The following is a 27,890-nucleotide window of genomic DNA, read 5'->3' on the forward strand; positions in this document are numbered from 1 at the left end:
CACCACATGCCTTGGTCTAGTAGCTGCTGGCTGGGATTTTCATTTAGGGCAGAACCCAGTGACCTCACTACCAAACCAGCCCCAGCCTAGCCTACATGGTATGTGTCAGCAGAGTGATGTCGGGATTGGTGACAAGTGTCATCGCTATATAGTGGTAACTAAGGTACTTCTGCTGAGATATCGCACTTGCATCACATCTCCCTTCAAGAAATGGAGCAGCAGCAGGGCTAATTGCCTCTGCCATCTAGAGCAGGTCCTTTCAGACAGGGCAAGGAGACCCACACTCTGAGGCTGCCAGCACATGTCCTGGCTGTGCAGAGCCTCCTGGCTGAAGGGTGAGAAGGTCACCAGGCATTGCTGCCTGCTCAGAAGAGGCTGAGACTGACCTTGGAGACCTGGGCAACAGAAAGACAAATGCCCTGGAGATGAATGCCATTTGGTAAAATGGAGCAAAGCCAGGTCCTGCTTTCTCATGGTCTCCCCAAGACCATCCTTGTCTAGTATTCATGCCATTAGCATTAATAAGGAATAAAACTGTCCAGGTTGAGCAGAAGGAAAATAAATTTCTGGGGAAAAGGGGAAGAGCTGGCAGGGCTGCTTTAAGGAGCAGGCACACATGCCCACTCTCACCTGTCCAGAGACACTGGCTTCACGGGGGCATAGTCCCAGTCCATTTCCTCAGCCGCGATATAGTGAGTCCAGGTCACAGGCTTCTCTTTGGCAAAAGAGCGCACTTGGATCACATGATAAGTTTCCTCATCTTCTTCAGGGTAATCCATGTCCTCTGGCTCCTCTGACAGCTTCCCCATCTTCATCAGGCGCTCCTCCAGACACTCCTCCACCTTCACAATGGCTTCCATGCCAGCTGGGTTCAGACAAGCCGGGCAGAAAGGGTCACACTGAAATGCCAGTACACGTGTGCACTGCCCCAGGCTTTTCATGGGAGATGTCCTCTCCACTACTGTCTCCATCATGGAGACAAATGGGCCATCACATGGGTCAACCTATGCCATCCTGGTCATGGGCTAGATTGCACGTGGATGTTGTGCTATGGAGCAGGAGGGACCTTGGGCCTGCAGCACTGCATAGAACCCTATGCCTGGACAACTCCCTGAACTTTTCCCCTGAGCTCTTGCAGAATAAGGTTACCTTGCTGATGGGACAGTATCTGGCAGAACATCCGAAACCAGCCAGCTGTTCCTGGCATTGTCTGCGCTGTGAGATACGTAGCGGGGGAGATTTCTAGGCTGCTGAGACGGTGGCTTCTCACCAGGAATGTGTGAGCTTCGAAAAAGATGGAGTGGACTTCTGGCCCAGTGCCCAACCCGATCACGTGCCAGTGGACCTGCTTCTTGAGGCACAGTCTGAGACCTGCCAGGAGAGAAGGAGAACACCCAGGAGTCAGCACTGTGTCCATCCCTTGTCCCCACTCTTCGTGTCATAGTCTCAGAACCTGACATGTGCTGAGTGGAGTCCCCTTCCCCACAAGATGGTGGCTTCAAGGTGGAGAAGTCATATGTGAACATAGAGTGTTGGAGCAAAACGGAGGCACAGACCACACCAGCCCCCTGAGATAAGACTAGATTTACAGAGTGGGGGACTTTGGCAAGAGCTTTGGGGGGTGTGCTGGTGGGAGCTCACAGTAGCAAGAGAGGTGAATGTGCTCCTTGACTCTATGAATAGGGAAACTGGAAAGAGGAATTATTTGTCTGATCATGACACTGGCAAGCCTGATACTAAAACATTTCATCTGAGGCAGGGCTCCAGCACTTCCTCAGTACTTGAAATACCTCAAAAAGGGCAGGGAGAGGTCACCAGGATTATTTAAAGGCTAGAGAAAATTCCTTCCTCAGAGAGACTCAAAGAGCTCAGTGTGCTTAGGAAATGGGAGAGGACTTGACTGCATTGTAAAAATATTTTCCTCATGAAAAATCAGTGTGTGCTGATGGGCTCTGTAATCTAGCAGGGAAGTAAATAACAAGAACAAGTTCCTGGAAGCTGAAGCCAAAACAAAGTCAAATACAGAGTCAAGCACTTATTTTTGGCACTGAGAGCGACAGGTGACTGGAAAAGATTCCAGGAGCCCGGGAGAAGACAGGGTGGAGGCTCTGTCCTGAGGCCCTCAGCTCTACATTGCCACCTCTCTATCAGACACCTCTCAGGCCAGGTCCTGCAGCCAGACAGGGGGTTGCTGGGCAGAGGTGGCTACCTTCTCGAGGGGAAACCCACTGTGCACACAGAGTGGCTGACCATAAGGTGTACCCAGCTCTTTAGCTCCCTGTATCCACCAGGACAGGGAATTCAGGGGAGTTTTGCTCTTGCCTGTTACTGGAGAACAGCCAGACCCAGGTGGGAGGTTTCAGGGTGTGAATCACCAAGGTTGGTGATGGTAATGACTCTCCTGACAGTGTTTCCCCATTTGCCTTGGAGATTCTTCACTCCCAGGCAACACTGGACCTTCTCCCAGAACATCAGAAAATGCTAACTTTTGTCTTCCCTGAGACCACAAATGGCCTTTTTTTTTTTTTTTTTTTTTGCTTTTCTGGAGAAAATGAAACTGAGGGGAGACCTTATCACTTTCTGCAACTACCTGAAAGGAGGTCGTAGTGAAGTGGGTGTCAGTCTCTTCTCACAAGTAGCAAGAAATAGGACAAGAGGAAATGGCCCCAAGTTGTGCCAGGCAGGGTTTAGATTTTATATTAGGAAAAAATTCTTCACTGAAAGAGTTATCAAACACTGGAATAGGCTGCACAGGGAAGTGATTGAGTCACCATCCCTGCAGATATTTAAAAGACGCATAGATGTGGCACTTAGGGACATAGTTTAGTGGTGGACTTGGCAGTGTTAGGTTTATGGTTGGACTTGGTGATCTTAAGGGTCTTTTCCAACCTAAATGATTCTATGATTCTGTTCTTCAGGTCCTACAGAGATGTGTTGTCAGAGCAAGGCTAGTGAGAGCTGAATTTTCCCCTCAACACTACCTCCAGCCTCATTCACAGGGCTACAGGAGATAAAAACTCTTTGCTACCAGCACTATTCCTGGAGATCTTCAAGGAGGTCAGCCGCACTTCGCAATGCAAACATCCAGAAACAGGTCCTGCCCCACTGTAAATGGGCAAGGCAGATCAAGGAGTTGAGATGTGATAGTCCCCCTGGGGTGAACATAGCCTAACAGATCCATCACCTGGAAACTCCTCTTGATGTCATTTCTCACATCCTTTTACAAGCTACCTTGAGTTTACAGACCTGACTGCACCCCTGTTCCTAGCACCTCCCATGCCCTCCATCCCTGTCTCAGGCACATGGGTACTCACCAGGCAGTGAGCCATTGATGTAGCCATTGATGGTATGCAGCTCTGTCCTGTTGGATGTCAGGGGCTGAGGAGCTGCTGGGGAGCCAGGATCAGAGTACCAGCTTTTCCCTGTGGACAGAAGAGGATGCAGTCAGCTTTCACTTCAGAGTATTTAAAAGAAAAAGGAAACCTTCCCACTGGAGTGAAACAGTATGAAAGTAAAAATCCAGTGAAGTCAGGTGTGTGGTGCCTGTTGGAAATCCACAGCAGATATGGCCACAGCTGTGTATGAATGTAGTGGTGACCATTGCAGGTGACCCTCCCGCAGCTTTAGCCTGTGTGATGGGAACAAGGCCAGGGCATGGAATGGGTGAGCTGGGGGGCTGCAAGCTCCCTGCACATGTGGCACAGAAGACGGAGTGGCAGTGCTGCAACAGGAGCACTTTGGTTGGAGAGCCTGTATGAGGCTCAAACCCTTGGGAGGCAATGTAGGATCTGAGCAGCTGGGCTCACACCATGGCCAAAGCATGTGCTGCAGATCAGGCTGAATTCAGGGTCCGACACCAGTCAACAAGGTAGTTACCTTCATCAAACACTGCGAAGAGCATCACAAACTCTTGCTGCCTGTCCTCGTTTCCATCACTCGCCAGAGTCCCTGCAAGATGCCATGGGATGGATCTCTTTAAATGTCAGCAAGCACCATATATCTCCCCAGGGAATTCCCTTTGTGCCCTTCAAGAACTGGTAAATCAAAGGCAGGCTGTGGATTGCTTTTGTGATGTCTCACGACTGGCACAGCCCTGTTTTCAGCCTTGTGGTGCCAAATAGCCCAGTTGAGTGGCAGCTGCCCAACAGCCCAGTTGAGTGCCCATGGTTGAGAGGCAGCTGCCCTGAGAAGGTATCAAAAGGTCAGATTGTGCTGCCTTCCCCTCAGAGGCTCTCAGGATCCACTTAGTAACCCAGAAGAGCCCATTTTATCTAGCCCTCTCATCAGCACCATCTGATGTCTGAGTCTGTGCTTGCTATCTAGACTTTGCTCTGTCAGTGGAGAAACTGCTCCTTGTGAATCACTGGAGCCTGCAGACAGTGCCCTGGGAGGAGGTGACTTGTGCCCATACCTATCCAGTGACTTACAGAGGGGTCTGGACAACTTCCTCCAGGAGATGGCTCAACCAAGAGTGACCAATCCCACCCCAGGTACACTTCTCAGTGCCTTGCACCCAGCAAGTATTAACAGTCAGGATTTCATCACCTCCATGTTTACCAAAGGAAGGAAAGCAGACATAGGTATAGGCAGTGCCCTAGGTGTTCTGCATCTCTCCTGCCGGATCCTTAACTCTTGCTGATACAAACGTCCTTCTTCTTCTTCTTCCTTTTTTGACAAAACTCTCTTTGACACTGAATGATCACAGCTTGGTGAAGCTCTGAACAAATATTTATGCCTCCATAGTATAAATGGATAGATGAGGTTCAGATACAAGGTAGAAGATTTCATCTGTGGTCTGAAATCTTGTGAAGGAAAGAAGCAACCTATCTCTCTCTAGCAGGGAAATCAAAAGTGTGTTTGGCTCCTGCACTGGGAAGAGACTCTTTGAGGAAAGGGCCAAACCCCCAGAAGTGTTACTGTTGACCACAGCTTACTGACTCCACTGCCATGTTCAGCCTATGGAAGGCATCTTTGATTTTTCTGCTTTTCAATTCACAATTGCATGTGACCTATCCCCATACTGTGCTGTCCTTACCAGGTCGGCAAACGAGTAGGGCTCCGATCAAACCAGAGTTGACATCCTTCACACTATTGGTGTTGGAAGAGTAGGAGTGGGTCAGGCATGGTGAGTCGCCATCTGTTGGGCCTTGGTTTTGCTGGATTTCCCAGATGTACGTGTGTGTCTTCCCTGGATCCACCCTGTCACCCTCCTTCTCTGGCTGGCTAGTCTCATCCTCATACCCTGCACCTAAAGCCAAAGAAACAGCCAGATGTCACTGGAGGTTCATCCCTAACACACTGTGGGGGATGCCTCTTTTGTCAACTCAGAGCACAGCTTCTCTCCACCCCAGCCCCTGGAGCCAGCCCGACTCCCACCAGTGATGGCTGGTCTCAGGGCACTGAGCTATGCCAGAGACTCACTTGTTGGTCTGTGCACCCATCACTTGCCCTGATGCTGAGTGGCACAGTCTTCCTGGCCCTAAGCATCCAACCTGAGGTTTAACCTATGTATTACCTCTATAACTGATATGAGTTTGCTATGGGCTGTTTACTGATCTCAGCTCATTTCTGGGCTGCGCATGGTCTTGTTGTTCCCCCAGCCTAAGCCATCTCTGTGACCGTCTGTCCTTGTAGAGAGATGTGAATACCAAGGTCAGGAAAAAACAACATGCTCCCTCCTGGCAGGCAGGCAGCAGAGTGCGAAGTGCTGTGCAAGGGCTTGCAGCACCTGGCTATTGCCCAACTCACCCTCCGAAGCCTTCCAGTAGGACACTCCTATGGCGTGGAGGTTGTATGGGCGGGAGGCCAGGTTCTTAAACTTAATGACCACTGTGTCATAGACTTCTGCTCGGATAGTGGGACCCAGGAGACCTGAAGCGGGGAAAACAACAGGGTCAGGCAGCTGGAATCAGGCAGCTCATACCCAGCCATGGACCCCAAATGTCTGGGCTTTCCACTTCCACAATTAACAGTTGTCTGTCACATAGCATGGCAGCATCAACTGCTCCAGGACCAGCAAGACTCCCTGCATCCCCAGCAGCTCTGCCATACTGGGACTCTACCCAGGTGCTTTCCCATTCCTGGCCAAGGAGCTGCTAGCACCCAACCCAGGATGAGTTTGGCTGCTGTCAAGGAGAGCTAGGGCTCACCATGCTGTGGGTGCTTCTTACCCATCCAAGCTGGCTTGGGCTTGGGCTGCGTGAACGAGGCATCGGGGTACTCCACAAACACAGCCTTCCTGTACTGGGGAGGGACACCAGGTGTGTTGGGTCGTGGGCCTGGGTGCCCCAACATGCTGCAGGAGGAAGGAAAAGTCAAGGCTGATTGTGCAGCCCCATCCACAGATGTGCAGCAGCCATCCTCTTCCTCTCCTTCTCGCCAGCTTGTCTCTGCTATGCTGGCCCCAGGGATTGCTCACTCTGTTGTATCCTCTGGGTTTCCTGACAACCTCCAGGTGTGTTTGGAAACATTTTGCTCAGCTCATGGATGACAACATGGCACTGATTAATATCATGGTGTTAGTCACAATGGTAGAAGACACAAGGGCTCAGCGCCATACCCAGCTGCAGCTGGGAGTGGGCACAACTGCAGGCATTGCTGCCAGCCTCCTGCCTCATGCCTTGCCTGGCTTCTCGCCCTGCCAGCAAGAGAGCCGGGGCACTGTGAATGCTGCAATAGCAGTGCCACAGTGGCCTCTGCCCCACAGCCACGCTTTACCCCATCCCCAGCACCTTCAGGTGTGGCAGACACATCACATCACATCTAACCTCAAGCATCCTCCCCAGCTGCCCTTGGGAAAGAGACTGTATTGGCCTGCATGGAAGGTCACGGCAGTTTGCTCTGTGCTCCAAGCAACATACCCATATTTCTTTATTTTCTGATCAAACTAGGATCTACAGCCAGCCCCTAACCATCTGCTCCTTGCAGAAGGAGGATAAAGGAACCTTGAATGTATTACACCCTATTTATCTCCACTGGCCACTTTCTATCCGTGGTATCTGTCTACAAATTCAAATTAACAAATTCATTTTCCAGAAGGTATCCACCACATTTATCAGGATAACAAAGCCATTAATTTCTCCAGGGATTTTAGAGGCTAGCTTATCAGCCCTGGGACTGAGAAATTTCCAGTAACCAGACAAACCGCTTCCAGCCTTGTTTTGTTTGGAGCAAAAGCCAGGTGGTATTTTCTTCCCTCTGAAGAAGCAGGGAGGATTGCTCTCCTCCTCTGACTAAGCCTTCATTCAAGCAGCGGTTCTCTTTGCAACTCTTCTTCAAGAGGAAAAGGAAGGAACCGGAGTGACTCAAATTTAGGAAAGGGTGATGCACACTCAGCCCCATACTATTGGCTGGAAGCCACCTGCAACTGGAGGATGCTGTGGGGAGAGAGGAGTTCACCCTCCCTGAGAAGAGAGCAGGACAGGTGCCCATGAAAACCCCATGCACACCCAGCTCCTTTTACCCCCACAGCTATAACCCCACATTTGGGCTGGCAGGAAGCCCCCAGCAGACAAGGCCCCAGTGAGCAGGGTCACTGCATTCAGCTGACTTTGCCCACTAGCTGTTATCATTCCTGGCTTGATGGCAGTAGGATCCAGACCAAACTTTGCTCTCCGGGGTGACCCCACATTGGGAGGTAGCAGTGCTGTGGGGTCGCTGGCACTGGGCTGTTCACTGTTGGGAAGCTGTACCTTAATCTCTAACTTGCAGAAAGCCTAGCTTTGAAAATACATCCCTGAGATATGAGGGTCTCATCCTGCTAATTCTGTTGTAAACAAGGCAGAAATCCTCTGGAGCCAGGGGGATTTTGCTGTCATTTGAGGGGATGGCTGGGAGGAGACTTGGTGACACCAGGGCATGTCCCAGCTGGCACAGCAGAGCCTGACAGCCTTTGCAGGGGACAAGGAGGCAGAGGTCAGTGGAGGGACATCTATCTGATCCAAATGCTTCTGTCCAGTTCTCTGCACTTGGCGCCCCTGTTGACTTCCTACCCCAAGGACAGCTGAAGCCAAGGCAGGGACATAAGTTCCTGGCGCCTTGGATCAGCATTGTTAGCTGTGCTATCTGCTCAATTCTCGGAGCCAGCAGAAGGCCAAGGTAAACACCCTGCATGTCAAAGCACTCAAACATGGGCTGCTGCTACATGGTGGCCAGCTCCGAGCTGGAGCTGAGATCTCTGGGGCTGTTGCAGGATGTACTGATCCTGGCTCTGATCCTGCCAGTAGCTTTGTGTTTGGGAGGAAGGGAAATTGAAATAATGGGGAAAGCGTAAGCAGTTCTGGCCTAATGTGCCATAGCCCATATATTTGGCAAAGTTTTCCACAAACATGCCAGAGAAACCACTGGATACACACAAGAATGTTGGATGTCCTGCCTGGAGGTGCACCCTTGGGGGCTGCCATGCTGGTACCACAAGAGAGAATGGGTGGAGCAGAAGACACCCCACGAATAGCTTGGAGGTACCCCAGCTCTGGTGGCAGCTCTGCTCCTGCCATGCTCTCCTGGCTTGCTCCTGCATGCCACTTCTCCCCAGCCTGGCTGTTTTCCTGTGCCCTCCCTGCATGGGGGAAACCAGGCTGAGGCTGCAAGGCCAGGAAAAAAAGCACTGTTGTCCAGCTGGTAACAACCATGCTGAGTAAGCCCTGTTTCCCACCACAGCATCCCCAGGAGCTCCATGACTCTCCAGGGTGGAGCACACCACCAAGTCCCTCTGGGAAAGCCAAAGTTATCTTTTCCCATTTTAGAGAAGGACAAGAGACCTCAGACTGCCTGCCAATGCCCTGCTCATCCCCAGGGCAGAGCCAGGTCCCTGAGTCATTCCTAGGTCAGAAACTGTGCATGAGTGCATCATTAAAGCTAGTGCTGAAAATGAAAGCCACAGGGTTGAATTAAAAGCATCAGTGACCTCACCTCCACCATAGCCTAATGGATATTAGTGCAACATTAGTAAAAGCAGGGCATGGGAAGCGTTAGTAAAACAGGAGGTGCTGGATGCAATTTTCCTACTGAAGTAACCAAAGGGGGGAAAAACCAACCTAACACTGATATAGTGACTATGGCAGCTAGTCAGTCTGACCTAGCTCATCACTGGAGCCTGCTTTCCAGTGCCTGACCACAGCTCCTCACTGCTCAAGCCAGTGTGGGTCTGAGGTGGGGCTGTGGGCTGACATCACCCTAGCACAGAGCCTGGGGAAGGGGATGTGACAGTGGGGCAGAGGGAAGGGCACAGCTTGATAGACAGGGGATGTAGCCGTCCAGCTTGGCTCCCCATGCTGAGCTCAGGACAGCCTATTCACAGCCATGTGTGTCCAAGCCAGCTGTGTCTGCAGACAACACCATCCTGATGCCTGAGCAATGCAGCTGTCACTTTTTCTTCCTACTCCAAAGTATTTGGGCAAAACTACCATGTCTTCCTCCCTCTTGTGATTGTCTACAAACACCATTCTTTGCCCAAGCGCCAAAAATTATTTTCATTCCCTAAAGGAAAAATTTCAGCCCCAGCAATATAATGAACACAAATATATAAGTAGCTAAAGCTGTTTTTTTACCAGGGGCAGACACAGTGAAGAACTCTGAGTTATGCCACGGGCCACAGCGAACCTCCCTCTGCAGCCCCCAGGCAGGCAGGCACAGGACGCCAGCTCCCCCCGCATCTCCCCAAAGCTCTCAGGGTGCAGAGCAGAAGAGAAAGCACAAGCTGGAGACCCAGCCCTTGGTTCTGGGCACAGACTTTAAATGGTCACAGGCAAATGGCATTAAGATAAAGCAGTGCAGAACTGTAGTGCAGAGCAGGTCTGCATCTCTCTCTGTAGATTTATTCCACCTGTGCATTAGCAGAGGTTGCACTTAGTGACTCCCTATTGCACAGGAACACCCATTCCCTGCTGTACCAGCAGCTCAGTGCACCCACCCTGCCAGGTTGCCCCCATGCACATGCCTACCTGGACCCAAGCTCACAGTGTGGGTGAGAAGGTGTGAGAACATGTCAGAGTGGGAGAACACCCATAGCAGGGCACTGGAATTGCAATAGAAAGAGATTTACCCTGCAGGCACTTGCAGCACGGAGAGCAGATCGCTGTGCATGTAGTCCCAGGTGGTCTCCACTGCACCAATGTAGTATCTTCTGACTTTGCTGATGCCCTCCTCAACCAGGCAGAGGAGCAGGAGGCTGCGCAGGGCTTCCACTAGCATCTTGCCTGCTGGCTGAGAACCACTCTGCCTTCAGTAGGAAAAATGAAAACGAATGAATGAAAAAGGAAAGAGGAGAGAAAAGCTTTTATCTTCTCATACAGCTGTTGTAATCCGCAGGAGACGATGATTTAAAGCCAGCACCCACAGGCTCAGTCAGAGCGCTGGAGAGTTTCTCAAAGACATCAGGAGAGGAATCACTCAAGTGGGTTTAGTGCAAAGAGGACTGTGCAAGCAATGGACTCTCCCTTTCTTCCTCTGGGGTGGCAGTGACAGGAGGAGAGGAAAAAACAAAAGGAAAGGGAGGGCAAGCACAGCGGTAAGCTCCACTGCAGAACCCACTTGGCTCTGTGTCCTGTCCCGTGTCTGGGCGTGAGGTGAGGAAAGGGAGGGTGGATAGGAAGGGCAATTTAGGTGCGGTCTCTGCCTGGTCCCACCTTCCCTCTCACCAGGGAGGGGAAGGAGGAGAGTGGGTTTCAGGCCAGCACACTGCTGCTGTCCAGGCTACAGGAGCCTTTATTTCGCTTACAGGTCAGTCTGGGCTTGTACCTGGGGTTGGAGCCCCTCAGGGAGCTGGCAGCTGCCTTCTGTACCTGCTAGCCCTCATGGCTTAAGGAAATGGCAGTTTAGGAGAAAATTTGCCTTCAGGATGCACACGACTTATTGCTATGAAGCAGGAGATGCTGCCTGCAGGGCACTTTGCATCTGCAGGGGCAGGGCTGGAGGTGAGGAAATAGCCAGGGATGCACATATGCATGTACATATGTGGGGTGTATCCCTGTTGCCTGTGTGCCTGCACCCAAAGCAGTGATGATTTAGCCACACAACCTTAATTTGAGCCACATGGGAGGGAGAGGGTTGGGGTCATCCCTGTGAGTCTCCCTTCCACCAGCTGCTCCTCACCCTTCTCTTTCTCTCCCAGGGTCCTGCAGAACAGCTCAGAGAAGATGCACTGAAATGTTTTTGTAAATTTATCCCATTTTAAACTCACAAATATATATTTTTAAAAGCCCAGGAAATCTCGCCCCCATGCCTCCCCACAGCCCCCCCATGCACACACGTGCTCATGCACACATGCAGGCATGTGATTCTTCCTTGGCTTACGAAGGCAGGAAGATGAGGAGGAACACCCTGCATGGTCCTAGCATCCGCTGGGCGAGTGAGGTGGAGAAAGATCCGATAAATTATGCTGTTGGGCAGCACAAGTGCAACCAGGGTGGTGACCCCTTTGCTGACAGTCCCAGTGTGTGCAGAAGCATCCATGTGACAGGTCTTGGTGCCTGGGCAACAGAGGGAGATTGTTGACGCGGAAGTCACGGACACTGCACACGACCAATATGATCAAGCAAATGCCACTTTATTGCCCTAATAGCTCAGATTATATAGATATTTTAGTTCCTGTTCATATGCAAGCCATTTGTTGATTGGTTAGTATGTGCTGTCCATACGCCTAAAGCAATAATTTGATTGGTTAAAGATGTATACTGGATACAGTCATGTACTTCTTACTTTATCCATCATACTGTTGCTTCTCAGCACATATTCTCGCTTTGTCCATTGTGCTCAGATCCTGTTCACTTCGATACATTCACCCATATTCCCATCCACATAACTCACTTCGCTACATTCGCGTACATTGATACACTTGCTCATATTCCCATCCACTACATCGATGGTCTGCTGCCTGCAGAGGCCTCTGACTCACAGATTAAACAGTCCCATTGTGTCTGGATTGTTCACTATATGTCCATTGCTTTCCAAATATCCCACAGGAGATGGTCGAGATAGTGGAGGGATGGGTGTTTTGGGGTCCCAGATGTGAATCCTCAGTGTGGGGCTGGTGGATCTGATGAGGGATGGGACGGGACGTAAGAGCTGAGGGAACATATTCCCAAATGCCCCATGTAGCCCAGCACAGCCTGGGAAGGATCTTGAGCATCCCAGCCCCACTGGCTCACTGTAGAGGAGCACCCAAAGTCCTTGGGGTTGGTGATAGCTCTCTGTTGTCCTCCCTCAGAGAGGGGCCAGTTCTCGCCACCTTGCTGATACCACCTCTCTTCCCACCTCTCTTCTTACAGCAGCCCCAAACTCGAGGGGGAAAACCATCCTGGACAGTTGTGTCTGGCTGAGGCTCCCATGGTGTGTGAGGGATTTCAGTGATGGTCTGTGTAGGGCCACTGTGGGAAATTACAAGCTTAAGAGTGCAGGTTGTGGAATACCACAGTGTCCCAACTACGGACCATACGGTGGTTTCAGTGATGGTCCGAGTAGGGCCACTGTGGGAAATTACAAGCTGCACACAGCTGTGAGAACGAGACCTTGGAGAGGGGAGCCAGGAGGGTTGTTACTGAGCAGCATGTTGCTGCTATCCGGGAACTGCTGTTAGCCAGCAGAGCACGTACTTGGCAGCCTTGCTGCAGCCGCTGGCCACGCGTGCACCAACACCTGGTCAGTACTCTTCCACTGAATCTGCTGAGGGTATAAACAGAGGCGGCTCGGAGCAGAGGGAGAGAGAAAGGACACAGAGCACACTCTACAAACAACAGGGGATGCCCAGAAGGTGCTGCGCCTACCTCCCTTCTCTGCTCTGACCCTGCTGATCATCATCCTCCTGCTCAGTGGTGTCTCCAGCTTAGTTGGGTCGGTAAGACTCTCATAAAGGGAAAACAATACGCTGGTAACTGCTTATGCTAGGAACTGTAACTGCTTATGCTAGTAACTGCTTACGCAAGGCTATAAGAGAGCAATAAATACTGTTGTGCTTTTAAATATCATATGTTGGGTGAACTTTGTGCATAGGAATCCTACAAACCGGTTACACATGGTAGCAGAAAGGAGCACCCTGAGGGGACTCCCCCTTGGCCAGTGTAAAACCCCAAGCCACCAAAGGGCTGCCCACTTCTTCCTGTGCTCACCCAGGGACTGGCTGAGGCAGCAGGAGACCCAGAAAGCGCTCCCCCTGCACCACCCAGCCTGCTCCTGGAGAGGCAAAAAGCCAGTGAGAAACACATTTCCTCCAGCTTGTGTGCTGGTGGCTGGCTCCACACCTAGCCTGGGGCTCCTTTTCTTTGTGAGGAAGATGAGCAACAACCTGGCCCATATTTTTCAGCAAGTATTTGGGGGCAAAACAAGCAGTGTGTCACATTTGGGGATGCCCTGGGTGCTTTGCGCCACCTGCGCAGTGAAGTAGAAGTATATTGTTCAGTGCTGGAGGAGAAAGGGTTATCTGGAGGTCCAGGGAGATCTGGGCTTTACTTCTGGCATTGGTGGCCCCTGCAGCATGGACATGACTTTATTCCAGTCATCTATCTGGGAATCTCCTGGTGCTGTGAGATTGTGCTGACCCGGAAAGGCTGGAAAAGGTGTTTCTTCCAGAAAAAAAAAGCAGATGGAGTAAATGTCGCCAAGCAGACAACATGACCATGAAGACGGCAGCTGCAGGGTGGCAGCATGGGATGGGCTCATGCGCGGGTTGCAGCTGGCTGTCAGATGGGGTGCTCCAGCTCTGGGTACCGGACATCTGCATGGGGCAGCACGGGGGCAGGGATGCCCTAGGTACTGTGGGATGACAACATCCAGGGATCACAGAGGGGAATCAGGCAAAGCTTTCCTTGGGGGCTGCAGTGGCAGGAGCCTGGACACAGAAATTAATGGTTGTGACACTGGCAGGTGCTGAGTTGCTGGGTTTATTTTTTTCAGCTATTGGGAGGCAGCTCCAGGTTCCTGACCCAGAGACATAACAGTTAATTGGAGAGACGGGGTCTAACCCATGGGAGCAGAAAAAAAATTGTATTATCAAGATAGTCAAGGCTGTGGGAAGGAGAATCCAAGTGTGAAACTGAAGGACACTTGGAAATAACTTAGCGAAGGGGCCCAGATCCTGGTGCGCGCTGCATGCAGCGGGTACCTTTGTGCAGGCATGCGAGAACCAGTGTAGAGTGAAGCATGCTGAGGACAGCCGGGCATCTGCAGGAAGCTCGGCTCCCCCCTGCACATCTTGCTGAGCGGGAGCCTACATGCCCCAGCACGAGCATGCATGGCCCTAGCAAGTGGTGTGGCACTAGGAGCCCTGGCACTTCTGAGGGCTCTGCAAACCCATACAGGTGCCACTGCAAGGCATCAGGTTCGCCGGTGCATAGCTAGGCCAGGATGGGCCAGGCAGTAGCAGATGGCTGTGCCTTTGAGAGACCTGCAGAGAGTCGTTGGCATTCTGGTCCTGCCTGGAGTGAGGAGCAGTGTGAGCACATCTGCCCGTCCCCAAACCTCCCTGTGAGACAGTGCCAGGGCACTGTCCACCTGTGCAAGTGTGATGGGGAAGCCAGGACAGGCTTCTGCCACCTAAAGTCCCAGAGAAACTTGCTTGGCCAGAGCCAAGGACCCACATGCATGCAGAAAGCACTGGTTGTTTCCCTGAATTGTGCAGTTCTCAGCTCAATATGGGGCTGAGGCAGATAAAAATGACTCAAAACAAAGTAAGCCACGTCTAATCTCGCCTGGGACTTTTTTTTGGGTGTATGTGTGTATATGTGAGAGAGTAAGCGAGTGACTCCTGGCAGCTTCTCAGGAATATCTCGGATACTTCTCAGGCAGTATCTCAGAAGCAGCAGCCACCCGCAGGGCGGGGACCAAGACACGGGCTGTGCCACGTAGCACCGGCAATCTGGTGGAAGGACCAGGCATGGCCTCTTTAACCAGTGCTTCCGAGCCAGAGCACCTCTTGCTGCTGCCTGCGTCCCAGCTGGACCCTACCTGCCCTGGGGAGGGCTCGGTTTTGCTGTGTGGCTGCTTCAGAAAGAGGAATGGCAGCCTGAGTGTTGGCAGGACATATCCTTGCTCTTCCACAGATGTGCGCTGAGCAAGCCTCCACTGTGTGGGCTTGCCACGCTTTTTCCCTGTGCTGCCAGATGCACGTTGCTGGTTGGCTCCTGCCCAGCCTGCCGGCCATGCCCACCTGGATGAATGCCATGATGACTCATTTCACCAAATGCTGCAGGAAATCCCTGTCATCTTCCCAGCACCTCCTTGCACAGCTGGAGTGAAGGATGCTGCGGGGGTTTCCAGCCTCCTCTCTGGAGTCAGCGCTGGAGTTTAGTCACAGGGGATATGTTTATCCCATGTAAACAGCCTGCAAGGCAGAGGTGCTTTAGGGGAGCTACTTTTTTTCAGACCACCATCATCTCAGGAAGAAAAAAAATTAAAACAAACCACCAACTGAACAGCCAAAAAAGGCATCTCTCCTGGTGCTTTTGTCTCCATCCAGGCTGCTGCAAAAGCAGCACAGACAAACCCTAGCCCTAGTACAGATAAATCGTAGCAGGAGAGAAGCCCACACCTGTCCTTGGGGGAAAAAAACTCCCTCCTTTGGAACAAAAGGTCCGTGCTGGAGGATAAATGCCTGATGGACCTTGCTCGACCACTGCACCCCAGCAATCATGGAGCAAAGAGGAGCTGCAGCCCCAGGCAACTCACAGATCAGCAGACCTGCAGACAGCAGGAACCCAAGGGAGCAGCAGCACAGCAGGGTTGACAGCACCAACACCTCTGAGTACCCGCGCTTCTGACACAGGGCATCTGGGGAGGCTGCGCCTACAGGAGCTGGGGAGGACAAGTATTTAGGGGGTTTCACTAGCCAGAGGATGCTTCCCATGGCTGCTGGCTTAGCACGGCTACTGCTGAAGGATCTGATACTTGCTTCTCAAGTGTTAGAGCAGCCTGGGGAAAACCAGAGCAGCATCCAGACACACACGACCTTCATAAGTCACCTAACCTAATTACCCTGGCTGATAAAATGAAGCTCAGAGCAACTGCTCTCCTCCAGGCTTGCTCTGGGGGTTGCTGCTGCTGGGTCAGCCTGCCGATGGGGGTCACATTCCCAAGGAGTGTCTGGTTTTTAATGTCTGTTGTGCACTGTGCTTAGCTCATCTCCTGAGACACCCTGGCTGCTGCAAAAACTCCTGGAGTAAGCCTCAGGGCTGTTCATATTGAACAAAGCTTTCCCTGCACTCCCAAGAAGTGTCTCTCCTCCACAGACACTGTGCTTGGGGCCACAGGGAAGGGGCACAGTGGTGCCTTACCCGTCCCCCCAGTGCTCAGTGCTGTCGACCCTACCATCCTCGCATGGACAGAGCTCCTGGTGAGGCAGAAAAGGGGCTAAATTTAACAATAGGAATTTAATGGCACTCCACAGGAATGGCTGTTGAAGAGAAGCATTGTCCCAGAAAACTCCTCTCTCGATCATTGCTAAGAAGAAAGGCAAACTAGATGCTGTAGCAAGCTCCTGCGCACCCAGCTGCCCCCCAGCCCCAGGCTATACCTGTCGCTGGGGCAGAGCCCTGAGCTGCCTGCAGTTGCTGCCACAGCTAGCACCCATGTGTGTCCCTGCACTGTGCTCAGCTTGTCCCCACATGCCCAGCCCAAGCCTCGGAGCTGGCAGGGGTGCCTGCTGGCTAGGCAGTGACAGGAGGGGGTGCAGACTTGCAAGAAGGAGGGATTATCAGGGAAGATGGACCAGGATCCTGGCTGAAGGGGCAGAAATCAAGCAAGAGTTGAACGAGGAGATTATGGTGCATTCAGGAATAGCTATTCACCTTTTACAGCTGGGGAAACTGCTGCAGGGAGCAGCAGGACTTGCCCACAGTCACCTGCAAGGCAGCAGCAAGGAAGAAAGAGAACGCCTCTATCACCTGAGCAGCCACTCTGTATCATTTGCTGTGCTCCAGGCTGGCTGCATCCATTCACTGTCCAAAATTAGGGCTTCTTGGCAGGAGGAACAGCTTGAGGGGCAGCCAGGGCCTCACTGCTGCTCTCAGCACAGTACTGTGCCTGGTGCCAGGCTGCTCAGCCTGCCCTCCTCTTCTCTAAACCCAGCTGGCAGAAACCCCAGGTGCTGGCAGGAGGGAGCAAAAAGCCCCTTCCTTTGTGGTGCGGAAGTAGGAGAGGCTAGGGGAGAGCTGGTCTGTGTTGAAAAGTCCCCACAGCAGCTGGGGATGAGTGAAGGAGAAGGGTTCTCACACCCAACCGTAGACACCAAGTGGCAAGAAGGCCTACAGCCCGAGTTTGTTTCATTTCCAGAAAATGAGAAAAGAGAGAGAGAGATGGTGGCAGAGAGAGAAACCTCAGGAAAATCCCCACGCTCTCACTTTGACAGGGCTGAGCTGCAAATTTCTTTCTGCAAGCTGCAGCATGCCCCTGGCCAAGCCACTGAACTGGGGCTGTCCCTGCGTGGCTGCGTGACACCAGTGCCAGTCGGTTGAAGGGGAATTCAGACGTTGCTTGTCACTGTACTAAAAGCAGTAGCACTGTGGTGACCTCGCAGTCACATCACGCTGAGCCACTGGAGTAGCAACTTGGGAGCCCCAGGACACTGCAGCCCTCCAGGTCCCTGTGCACTGAGGACACGTTTCCTCTCAATGGGGCACCCTGCCATTTGGCGAAGATGGCCAGGTACAGTGCCTCACTGAGGTGCCTGGAGAGGCATGGTGGGTCCATTTACAGAGCATTTTTGGGGAGTCCGCAAGTGGGGACTCACCAGGGGGACATGGTTTTGCTGACTGTGTTATTCCCCAGTACCATTTGCCCTGACCGTGCACGGCTGCTGGAAGCCTGTGCATGGCCAGCTGCGGCTCAGCCTGGCCACACAGGCTGGGAGGTGGTGGTGGTGCTGGGAGGGAGGGGAAGCCTTTGAGTTGGGGAATGGCTTTTTGAGCCTGTGTCTCCTGAGCTGAACAGGGTTGCTTGCCAGGAAGGCGCCTTGCAAGGAGCCCAAATGGCTGCAGGGTGCTGAGGCTGGGCTCTGCCGCTGCACCGGCCAGCCTCTGTGCCACCCTCCATACCAAGCTGGGCCTGACCCTGTTGCACAGGAACCCCTAGCCCTGCAGCCCCTCCAGCCTCCGTGTCAAGCCAGCTCCTTCCCTGCTGCAGGAAGCCAAGTGCCTGCCTTAGTTGATAGTGCATGTGTACCAGGAAAGATGGGGCCATGCTGCAGATTCTCAGGCCAAAGCGTGCCCCTGGGACCAGATGTGCAGCTGGCACCAGGGAAGAGGCACAAGAGGAACCCTGCCTGGCCCCAGGGCATGGGGGCAGCCCTTTGGCCAGGGCAGGGAGACAAAACCAGGGCCACATGCTTGCACTGGGATGGGAGCCCACCACGTACTGGACATGCAGGACACCCCAGTGCCACCTGACAGCTGTGTTCAGATGGGATTTCCAAGATGAAACACTACTGCCAGGTGCACACTTGCCCCAGCCATCCCTCCCCATTGGCCATCCCCTCCCCAGTCACCACATCTTCTTTTCCCAGGTGAAGCTGCACTGCTTACTGACAGCCCTGCCTAGAGCCGAGGTGGAGATTCAGCGGAGACATGGTGCTCTTGGCTGCTCAGTAGTCAGTGTAGAATCTGTCCGACAGTCTTGCTAACAGCTACATCTGATTACTGGGTCACCAAAGGGTCATCATGCTGCACCTGCAGGAGCTGTGCTCTGATCTGCTGGGAACTGGACCACCAGGGCTCTCTGGGAGTGTGGCGGGGAGAGAGGGGAGCCCTGATCCTGAGCTCCATGGATCCATGGAGCTTTGGCTGCCCAGGAGAGCAAATACAGGAGCTTTCCAGTTGCCAGAGAACAAATAAACCCTTGTGGAGGGCAGCCTTCTTCTCCAGGTGGTTATGAGAGCAAAAGCCCTCTGGAGTATCCTGTCTAGAGGGTCCTTGGGGCTCAAGGGCTGGGCAGTGGGCTGGACACTCAGCTTCTCTCCTCCTGCACCCCCATGGCACCCATCCCTCCATCTGTGCCTTGCCTGGCCCTCAACATCTCAGATGGCTGAGTCCCAAGGCCCAAACCTGCTGTGGACAGCAGCCACCAGCCCTCATGGGATGACTGCGTGCAAAGCATCACGCCTCGGTGTCCAGTGAAGCACTGGCCCGCTGCTTTGGTCTGGGTGTGCACGCACTGCTCCAGCTGGTTTCCCCTAATCAGGGCAGCACAGGAAACACCTGCAATTCTGCTGCGGCTCCCGACACGTCCCTGCCTGCCTGCAAGGGGGAAGGAAGTGCTGGGCTGTTTGCAAGCAGGATGTTCCAGCCAGCATGGCAGACTGCTGCCGTTGGTTCCCAGAACATTGTCTGTTTCCTCACCTGGCCCATGCTGCCCTTGCTCCTGCTCCCACTCATGCACTGGTTTCCGTTAACCCCACAGGAGGGTCAAGCACACTCCTTCACTTACAGTCTCTCCAGGAGGATCACTTCTTTTTTTTTGCCTGTTGTGTCTCAGGTTTTCTGGCTTTCCTACTCCCTGGACAGCCACATCCCCTGGTGGGAAGTAGGTAGCTTTTGTTCTGCAGGAGTTCAAGTGAGTAATGGCTCAGAAATTGGAGGGATCATTGTTTCAGGGGAGACAATAAACTGTGTTCCTGCCAGGCAGTATGCCTGGGCTGCCCAAACCAGCTCAGGGGCAGGCTGGGGCACATCAGGGCAGAGCTGGGTGTGCATGCTGGATGCAGCACAGCAGACCCTCCAAGCTGCTTCCAACAAGCCTAAGTCCCTGGTTCCACCACACACATGCCCCACTCCTCTGTGTGACCCAACACGGGAAATAAAGTCCTGGCCCATGTGCCAGGGCACTGAGCTGCCCAGGAAGGTTGTGTTTCATAAAATGGTTTGGGGTGGAAGGGACCTTCAAAGGTCACCCAGTCCAACCCCCCTGCAAGAAGCAGGGACATCCCCAACTAGATCAGGTTGCTCAGAGCCCTGTCCAACCTGGCCTGGAATGTTTCCAGGGATGGGGCACCCGCCGCCTCTCCGGGCAGCCCGGCACAGGGGCCAGTCGTTCTGCGAGGCACACCGACGGACACTCGTGGCCGCACAGCCGAGCCAGACGCGTGCCCACCCGCGCCGCTGCGGCCGCTCTACACCCACGCACGTGCCCCAGTCTTCGCAGCGCGCCCCGCCGCTGCCCGCCCTCCGCTCCTTCCAGCGCGCGCTCCTTCTCTCGGTGACGCGCCAGGGGCGTGGCGGAGCGCAGCTGCGTGAGGCGGTGGCTGCGGGCCTGCGCTTGCGCAGCGTGGTCACGTACTTGCGGCGGCCCGGTGGCGGCGGCGAGCGGGGCACAGCGGAGTCATGGCGGTGCCGGGCGGAGGTGGGCTGGGCTGGGCTGGGCTGGAGCAGGGATGGGATCGGGATCGAGCTGGCGCCGGCGGCGGCGGCGGCGGGTCCTCCCCCTCTTGCCCTCGGCCGCGGAGTCCCTGGCACCCCCAGCTCGGCCGCCCCGGCAGAGAGCGGGGCCCGTGCCCTGAGTGACGCCGTTTCCATTGGCAACGCACGGCGGCCGGTACAGGGGCCTGGCACGCCCTGAGGGCCCGAACCGCCGCAGGACGCTCTAGGGGCGGCTCCTGGCAGGGGGCTTCTCAGCCCATGCCCTTTCCTCAGGGGCATGACCTGCGGTAGCACCAAAGAGGGGCTAGGGGTCCCGGGGCTGGGATCCTAGGGGGTCTAAGGGGCCTTGGGGAGATCTGAGGCCCTCGAGGGACAGTCTGGGGCCTAGAAGTTCCTGAATGCCCGGTGGGAGTGCCAGGCCCCAAGGGCTCTGTGACTAGGTGGAGGTCCCATATCCCTGGGGAGGCCCAGGGCAGCTGGCAGAGGCCCGTGGGATGGCAATCCTGGCACTGAGCATCTCCAGGTTTCTGCAGGTACAAAGGAGGACTCGTTCAACATGCTGGACCTAGTGGACTACACCAAGAACCGGCACTGGTGGCACAAGGTCTTCGCCCCCAGCTCGGGGACAAGTGCTGAGAAATACAATGTAGCCACACAGCTGGTGATCGGAGGGGTCACGGGATGGTAAGATGTGCTGGGGTTGCAGTAGCTACTTGTGGCAGGCAGGATGCCTGTGGGCGCTAGCTGGGCTTTTGGGAACGCACTGACAGGTGCAGGGAGGTCATCTGACAGTCTTTCAGAGAAGTCAGGTGTCCAGCCTACTGTGCCCTGGCATGCTCTGCTGAACTGTGAGAGGTCTCAAAAGCTGTCTCTAATGTGGAGCTGAAGAACTGAGACTGTCTCTTAGGGAAGAAAATGGTATCAAGCTTCAATTTTTGAGATTAGATAATTCTCTTTAACTTCTGGTGTAAAGTGGTGGTGTTGAATTCAGGACAGGCACATGTGAGCCTCTTGGAACAAGGTGGATTATGCTTCAGGCATCTGCACAAAAACCTCCTGTGGAGATGGCTTATTGCGCCTGTGGGCATGGTTTCTGGGGTTTCATGTCACTTGTTGCAAGTGCTGGGGCTGCTGACTTGTGGCTGTATTTGCAACTTCTTTCCCACAGCAGCATTGTTTGACTTAAAAACTTGGTGAAAACACAGTGCTTTGCTTCTTGCTGTGCCTGTTGTCTTTGTCTGGCACAGGGGTAACCATTTAAAAGTGTATGATAGATCATAGTTTTCTGATAAAAATATTGGCTGGTCACCTCTGTCTTGTATCTTCACTAAGTGTCTGTATTCAGAAATGGGTCAGAGCGGGTTGCTGTGTTGTTCGCAATGTTGGTGAGGGAACTGTGGTCAAAGTAAAGTCTGGTTTGGGTGCAATACACTAGTCCTTTGCTGCATGACTGGGTAATGGGGTGGCACTTGCTTGAGTTCTGGTGGCTGCAGTGATATCTTTCATGCTGAGAGCGTTTGGAGACCAGTATAGCTTTAGACAATTGCTGTCTGCTTGTTTCAGCATTTTTTCTCTTCTGAGAAATGAAAAGGAAAAGTAAGCAGTTGTTTGGGCAAGAAATAAGCTTGCCTTGTGATCTATCATGGAGCAGCAATAGATGTGCTGCCTAATTTTCCTTCAGAGATAATACCAGTTTAAAAAAAAAAAAGCTAAAATAACTTGTTGATTTTGGTGAAATCACATGTTTCTGATTACTCTTTTGGGAGAAGATTGATGTTGAAGAGATAAGACTCAAAAGGCTGAAATGCGATAGTGAGAAGTAAAAAGCTAGAAAGCATCACTTTTGGCTGGGCGCAAATCCTTTCTCTTTCCCTCTGATTGCACGTGGGTTTCTTCTACCATTTGTCAGGCTGTCTCCGAGTCTTGGGTAATTACTGCCAAAGGCAGCCTTGCCTGTGGGAAGCATGCTGAGGAGTGTGTGTTTGTTATCTCATTCTCCTGACTGGATCCTTGTTGATTTGTAGGTGTACTGGATTCATCTTCCAGAAAGTTGGAAAGCTGGCAGCGACAGCGGTGGGAGGTGGCTTTTTCCTGCTTCAGGTGTGTATGAACAGTGGGCCAGGCTTTCTGAGAACTGTGCCAGTGGGGATGAAGGGCTGTCTAGTGATCATTAACTGATGGGACGTGTGGGGCCAGTTCCCCGCTCTGCCAGGGGCTCTGTGTGGCTGTGGATGTCAGGGGCATGTGTTCCCTGGGGCTACATAGATGTGGCAGCAAAGCAGGATCAGTGTGCATAAACTTAAGTATTTCCAAAAGATGCTATCCACTTAGAGTCTGTTAACAAAGGCCAGGCCAAAAGCACCTCAAGGCTGTTTCTGCAGGGACATCCGAGTGAAGCAGGAGGCAGCCTTTGGCTGCGGCAAACCATGCTGCTGCTGCAGGACTGTCTGGTCAGAACTGGCTGCTGTACTTAGTCCTGTGCCTATGGAGATGGTGTTCCTGAAGGAACAGCCCCGGATGTCAAAAGGGCTTTGTCTGTGTCTATGATACACTTATCAACCTGGCTACCTGAGGAGTCAGGCCAGCACAGATGGAGCTCTCTGTAAAGCATTGGGGTAGAGGAGAGAAACAGCGATCTCTTTCTGTCCTCAGTCGTTTCTCCTGGTTTCTAAGAACCCTGGCACTGAGGGGAGCTGTTCGGATGTGGACATCTAGCTTGTACATCCCTGAAGAGGCACAACAGCTCTCAGGCCTCGCTCAGCAGTCTCATTTGTTTGCTTCTCAGGCGCTGTCTCATGTGTGATTCATTCTCCTCACTCTTCTGGCTTCTGCTTGTTCTGCTGAAAGCCAAAAGATTGCTTGGAGCCGGAAGAGTTTCACTTCTGAAATGTGCTGACCAGACAAAATATTTAGAGAGAAACAGGATATTAATAGCTGTGTCCACCCACAGCAGCAGGATAGCTGCAGAGAGTCCTAATGATATGTCTGGCAGTTGTGAGGGGGAGGTGATGCCAGCTTTACATTAGAGAATAGAAGCTGAAACAGGCTAAGCTGCAATGTGTGTCCTGCTGTTAGGAGATTTCTGTGGGAGACAGATGTTGCAGGACAGTTAATATAACTACAGAGGTGGTCCTTTTCCAGTTTTTAAGGTAGTGTGCCCATTCTCTCAGCCCACTGGACGAGTGTGTGGGAGGTGGCTGTGGTCAAGGAAGATGGGTGGGCATGGTCTGTTTGGCCACGGTCATGCAGGACTTTACTCCAGGAACTTACTTTCCACCCCACAAAACTCTAGATTGCAAATCACACAGGATACATCAAAGTGGACTGGAAGCTAGTAGAACGGGATGTGAACAAAGCCAAGCAGCAACTGAAATTTCACAGCAGTGGTAACAGAACGTCTACAGAAGTGAAAAGCAGAGTGGATGAGGTGAGACAGCTCTCCCAGGGTGCAGGTGCTTAGCTGGAGGGACAGCAAAAAATAGGATTGACTCCTGGGCTCTTATGAGTCTTCCATTTTGTAAATATAAGGAGGGAATGCTTATATTACAGCAAAACTGGAGAGATGGCAAAGCTATCTATGCATATTTGAGATAGCCAGGGTGGCTTCTAGGCATGATACCAGCACACCGTGTGTTGCTGCAAATTCCTTTGAGTTGGGAGAAAACATGCTGGGGTTGTAGAGAGAAGTGTCTCTCCAGGCTGACAAAAACTAAACAGATCTGGCAGCAGAGTGGCCTAGTTACCCTGGACTCTGCTGTACCCTGGTCTAGCACACACAGTAAGCAGCCCCTTCTGTCAGAAAGCTTGGACTGCAGCTCTTGGAGGATCCAGGTTGCACTGGGACTGGATCAGTTCAGGAGCTGTACATGCAGTGGGGAGGTTAGGGAAGGGGAGATCATCAGGTAGGATACTTTCCCAGACCCAAGCAGTGGCCTTTCTCTGAGCATCACTCATCTTGGAGAACAGCCTGAGGGATGTCTTCTTATGGGGAATGTGGGTGGGTGATCTGCTGTTGTTGAACACTGTTGGGTCTTCTCTCCCCTGCTTAGGTGATTATATTTTTGAAGAAGAATGTTATCCTGACAGGAGGGTTTGCTGGAGGATTCCTGCTTGGAATGGCATCCTAGAAACTGCACTTGACTCTCCCTTCATGCCCAGCCTCCACTGTCCTCCTCTGCTGTTGTTCTCTCTCTCTTAGAAGTCAAAGGATGTTGCCAACAGGCTCAGTCCCTTCTGCTGACAGGTTCCAGCCCTTATTTCTTACAACAGTGCTTCTGATTTCCACCTTTTTCGTCTTTCTGAGCTGTTAGGGTGCTGGGATTGGTCTGAAAGCTTATGACTCCTGGTGTATCATTGTGCTTCCTTTCCCAACCAAATATGCCCAGTCCTCAGTTTTCTGATGAGTTGCAGCCTCATAAACATGTAGTGGCAAAGAAATATTTTAAATGTGCTTCCTCCCAGGTGCTCAGGGCTGTTACATGTACATTTGTCTGCCAGTATATGTGTACAACAGCTGTCAGCTGTTCACCGCTCTTTAGCTTGCACATTTTCTGTCCCAGAACCTGGAAAGCCTGTCCTTCCCTCTGCACAGAGATAGTGGGTGCAATCAAAAATGTGCTTAGGTGTCCTGGGGTGGATGCTGAAGTGTCAGAGGATGGCCTGGGCTGTGTCTGGGGTAGGTGAATGAGGAAGATGTTCATGCTATATGTGGTGCTGGGGGTTCTCCTGCCCTCCCCCTGCCATTGCACTGCACGTAGATGGTTGTGTGGCTTCTCTTCTGCTGTTATTTATACACCTTACTGGAGTTGCAGCACTGGCACTGCTGATGGAAACTGAGCACCGTGGGTGACTCTCCAGGCTCTTTCCCCGTCAGGTCCTTTCCTCATCATGTGTTCTGAAAGTCACCAAGCTTTCTGCACTGTACAGCGCCTTTCTTGCTTGCTAGCTGACTGCTCAGCCTTTGAAATGTGCTGAGGCACTCTCTTGTGGTGCACAGGCTTCCAGCATGCTTGACATGTCTATGTCAGGCTAGCTGGTGCAGGCAGTGTGCATTTCAGCTGTGCCACTTACTGTAAATCACCTTGGGCCTCAGACTGGTGTTTCTAGGTCTACCGTGACCTTCTCTGGCCACTTTGACATTGGTGATGCTCTTAAAGCTGTAACCATGTGGGACAGGATTGTAGGCAGGAAATGCACCCCTGTTTAGGGTACATTGTACTGTTCCAGGGTCCCTGTTGCCAGTTCTACTGGAGTGGTGGTGAGGGAGGATGTGAAATCTGGGATGCCGTCCTTTACCTGCCTCTGCAGAGCACGAACTCCATCTCCCTGGTCTCTGCAAGCAACTGAAATGACAAAACTGTTGGGAACACGAGGTTGTGCTCTTGTGGGAGTGGCTCATTTCCATACTTTCTGACTTGGTTATGTTCCTTCCTTCTTTTCATTTACCATTTTCACCAAAAAAAAAAAGCTGTTTGCTTAATTACATCAGCTGCAGCCTTTCTCCTGCAGGTGGTGAGGCAGCCCAGATGCAGAGCTTGGCTGTTTTTGGACAGTGTCCCAGTGCAGCTGTGTGCAGAGCAGAACTCTAACCTACAAGAGAAATTATTTTTTTTTTAAAAAAAAAGTCCCTTAGAGGTGTTCTACACTGGCTGTGCTGGGGCTGGCATTACGTCTTTCCAGAGTGTGGAGACTTGCATTACGGCAGGGTGATGTCCTCCAGCAGGTACATGCAGGGGTTCTTGCCAAGAATGTTTTTTTTTGTGTGAAAATCAGCCCATCCTTCAATGGGAAACATGCAAGTGAATAATGACACGTATGGGTGATCTGGGGATGCAGCACGTGGCTCAGCCTCTGCACCGCATCACCAGTGCTGTGTAAGGCCTTTCTGATCATCCGCTGCTGCTCTCAGTATGGCTGTAAGTGGAGATCTTCCCTGAGAGCTGCTGGAAGAGCTGGAATGGTGGGTTCTTCCACCAGAGGCTTTGGGCTGAGCACTTTCAATTGTTAATTTTGTTTCAGCTCTGTTGATTGAAGCATCAGTGTAGCAGCACATTGATTTAGCTGAGGTTTTTTCACCTTCAGGATCTGAAAAGAGGCTGCAGATAATTGGGAAACAGAAGTTGGTATCTTTGCTCCTGTCCTGCCGTACATGGCCAAGGAGAATGAAAGAGCAGCTGGGCTCACATCTTTTTAATGATGGTCTTCCTAAAAGCCATCCAGGACTGCAGGAGTGATGTGATGCAGCAAATAGTTCTTCATTAAATTCATATTCGGGAGTGGAGTGACAGATGATGGTGGTGATTTTTTATTTTTTATTTTTTTTAGTTTTGTTTTTTGTTGTAGTTGTTGATGTTTTGATTTGTTTTGGTTTTTTTTGCTAGGAACCCTGCAGGGCTGAATGTGCATGAATTGGTAACATTTATATTGCAGGGTATCTCTTGTTCCTGTAGGAAAACAGTGTTGCTGCCTCTCTGCCTGTGTGCTACATAACATTAGTGCATCTCAGAAGTAGTAATTTTTGTCATTCTCTGATGACAAAGCTCAAACGAAATCATTAACAGACCTTAGGGATGTTAGGCTCAAATAAGTCGTTACTTCTGCCCAGTCCCATGGAAGGGTGTACTGGGTTTTGCTCCATAGGGTCCTGACTTGCTGCTATGGAGAGAAATGGTCAGAGAGGGAGCTAAAACACCTCAGTTGCTGCTGGAAGGGGAAACAAATGACAAATTCATATTGAGTTTGATGTGAATGCAGGCAGGGAACGGATGAGGACCTCAGCATCTGGCAGATCTTTTTGGTGTGCCAGTGTGGGGCTCATGGCTGGCACCATTTGATGCTGTGGGCCCACACTAGAAGCTTTGATGCTCAGTCAACGTCTGTGGGAATGCATTTCCAGGAGCCATGTTGAGGTGTTCCTCTGCTCCTTGCCTCTGCTTCTTCTGGTCTTGTTTCAAAAACTTCTGGTGTCTGTTCCAGTATGAAAAGGTTTAAAACACACTAGGCTTTTAAAGTGTTTTTATATAGTGTATGTAAATGCTTGTTGAAGTGATATTTTATTAAACAGTTTTGCTCTAATAGCTTCTATGTGTGAGATCTGTTGACTTCTTGGGAACCAGCATGGTTTTGTCTTACCCTGCGTGTTGCGTTTGACTCACGGGAGCGGTTACAGCCAGTCTGGTAGCATGAGGCCACCAGCCTTCCCTCTTCTCTGTGGGTAACCATGGGCTGCCTTAATAAATCCCTCTCCTTGATGATCCTGGCACCAATCACCCATGTTCCCAAAAAGGTGGGATGCTTCTGGGGCAGGGGTGCCGCCAGCCTGGCTTCAGAGCCTCCCTGCGGAGCAAGTTTGCTCCACCCGAATAGAAATGGACATGAAAATGAGGCTTTGGTTTTAATGGGCACAACAGAATCCTAAATATTTTTTTCCATCTGTTAGTGACTTTCTTTCCACTGCTTCTGCTTAGATAGGGCAAAAGGGAAAAATGAGCTACTTGTGAAGTGTTCGAGCTGCTTCACAACATTGTCATCACTTTCCCCTACTTCTCAAGAATA

The 27,890-nt window shown here is 52.0% G+C and overlaps 2 protein-coding genes across 7 annotated transcripts in view; one reads left to right on the top strand and one right to left on the bottom strand.

Annotated features, from left to right (window-relative positions):
* The window catches only part of F8 (coagulation factor VIII), a 28,080-nt gene extending 16,738 nt beyond the window's left edge, over window positions 1–11,342 (bottom strand). For 4 of the 6 annotated variants that reach the window (XM_086756165.1, XM_086756169.1, XM_086756166.1 and 1 more), the window contains exons 1-9: window positions 11,293–11,341; window positions 10,043–10,219; window positions 6,171–6,295; window positions 5,749–5,871; window positions 5,036–5,248; window positions 3,877–3,948; window positions 3,315–3,422; window positions 1,150–1,371; window positions 631–865 (exon numbers count right to left, since the gene is read on the bottom strand). In XM_086756165.1, the coding sequence (XP_086612291.1) occupies window positions 631–865; window positions 1,150–1,371; window positions 3,315–3,422; window positions 3,877–3,948; window positions 5,036–5,248; window positions 5,749–5,871; window positions 6,171–6,295; window positions 10,043–10,219; window positions 11,293–11,336 (1,319 nt within the window). In that variant the 5' untranslated portion in view covers window positions 11,337–11,341. Of the gene's footprint in view, window positions 1–630; window positions 866–1,149; window positions 1,372–3,314; window positions 3,423–3,876; window positions 3,949–5,035; window positions 5,249–5,748; window positions 5,872–6,170; window positions 6,296–9,941; window positions 10,220–11,292 lie in introns of those variants that run through there. The other 2 variants (XM_086756168.1, XM_086756170.1) reach the window with 2 other exon arrangements.
* Window positions 11,343–20,227: 8,885 nt separating this feature from the next.
* FUNDC2 (FUN14 domain containing 2) lies at window positions 20,228–27,412 on the top strand. Its single transcript, XM_086756770.1, has 5 exons — window positions 20,228–20,319; window positions 20,870–21,020; window positions 22,361–22,436; window positions 23,629–23,763; window positions 24,386–27,412. The coding sequence occupies exons 1-5, from the start codon at window positions 20,301–20,303 to the stop codon at window positions 24,461–24,463; spliced, it is 459 nt and encodes a 152-aa protein (XP_086612896.1). The 5' UTR covers window positions 20,228–20,300; the 3' UTR covers window positions 24,464–27,412.
* The last annotated feature ends 478 nt before the right edge of the window (window positions 27,413–27,890 follow it).

This window comes from Chlamydotis macqueenii, chromosome 11, assembly GCF_036417535.1.
Source record: "Chlamydotis macqueenii isolate bChlMac1 chromosome 11, bChlMac1.mat, whole genome shotgun sequence".
Classification (NCBI taxonomy): domain Eukaryota; kingdom Metazoa; phylum Chordata; class Aves; order Otidiformes; family Otididae; genus Chlamydotis; species Chlamydotis macqueenii.

Excerpts from the sequence above, each read along its gene's own strand:
- FUNDC2 (XM_086756770.1), top strand. Across the intron at positions 21,021-22,360 it reads ATCGGAGGGGTCACGGGATG|GTGTACTGGATTCATCTTCC; the intron begins GTAAGATGTGCT and ends GTTGATTTGTAG. Across the intron at positions 22,437-23,628 it reads GTGGCTTTTTCCTGCTTCAG|ATTGCAAATCACACAGGATA; the intron begins GTGTGTATGAAC and ends ACAAAACTCTAG.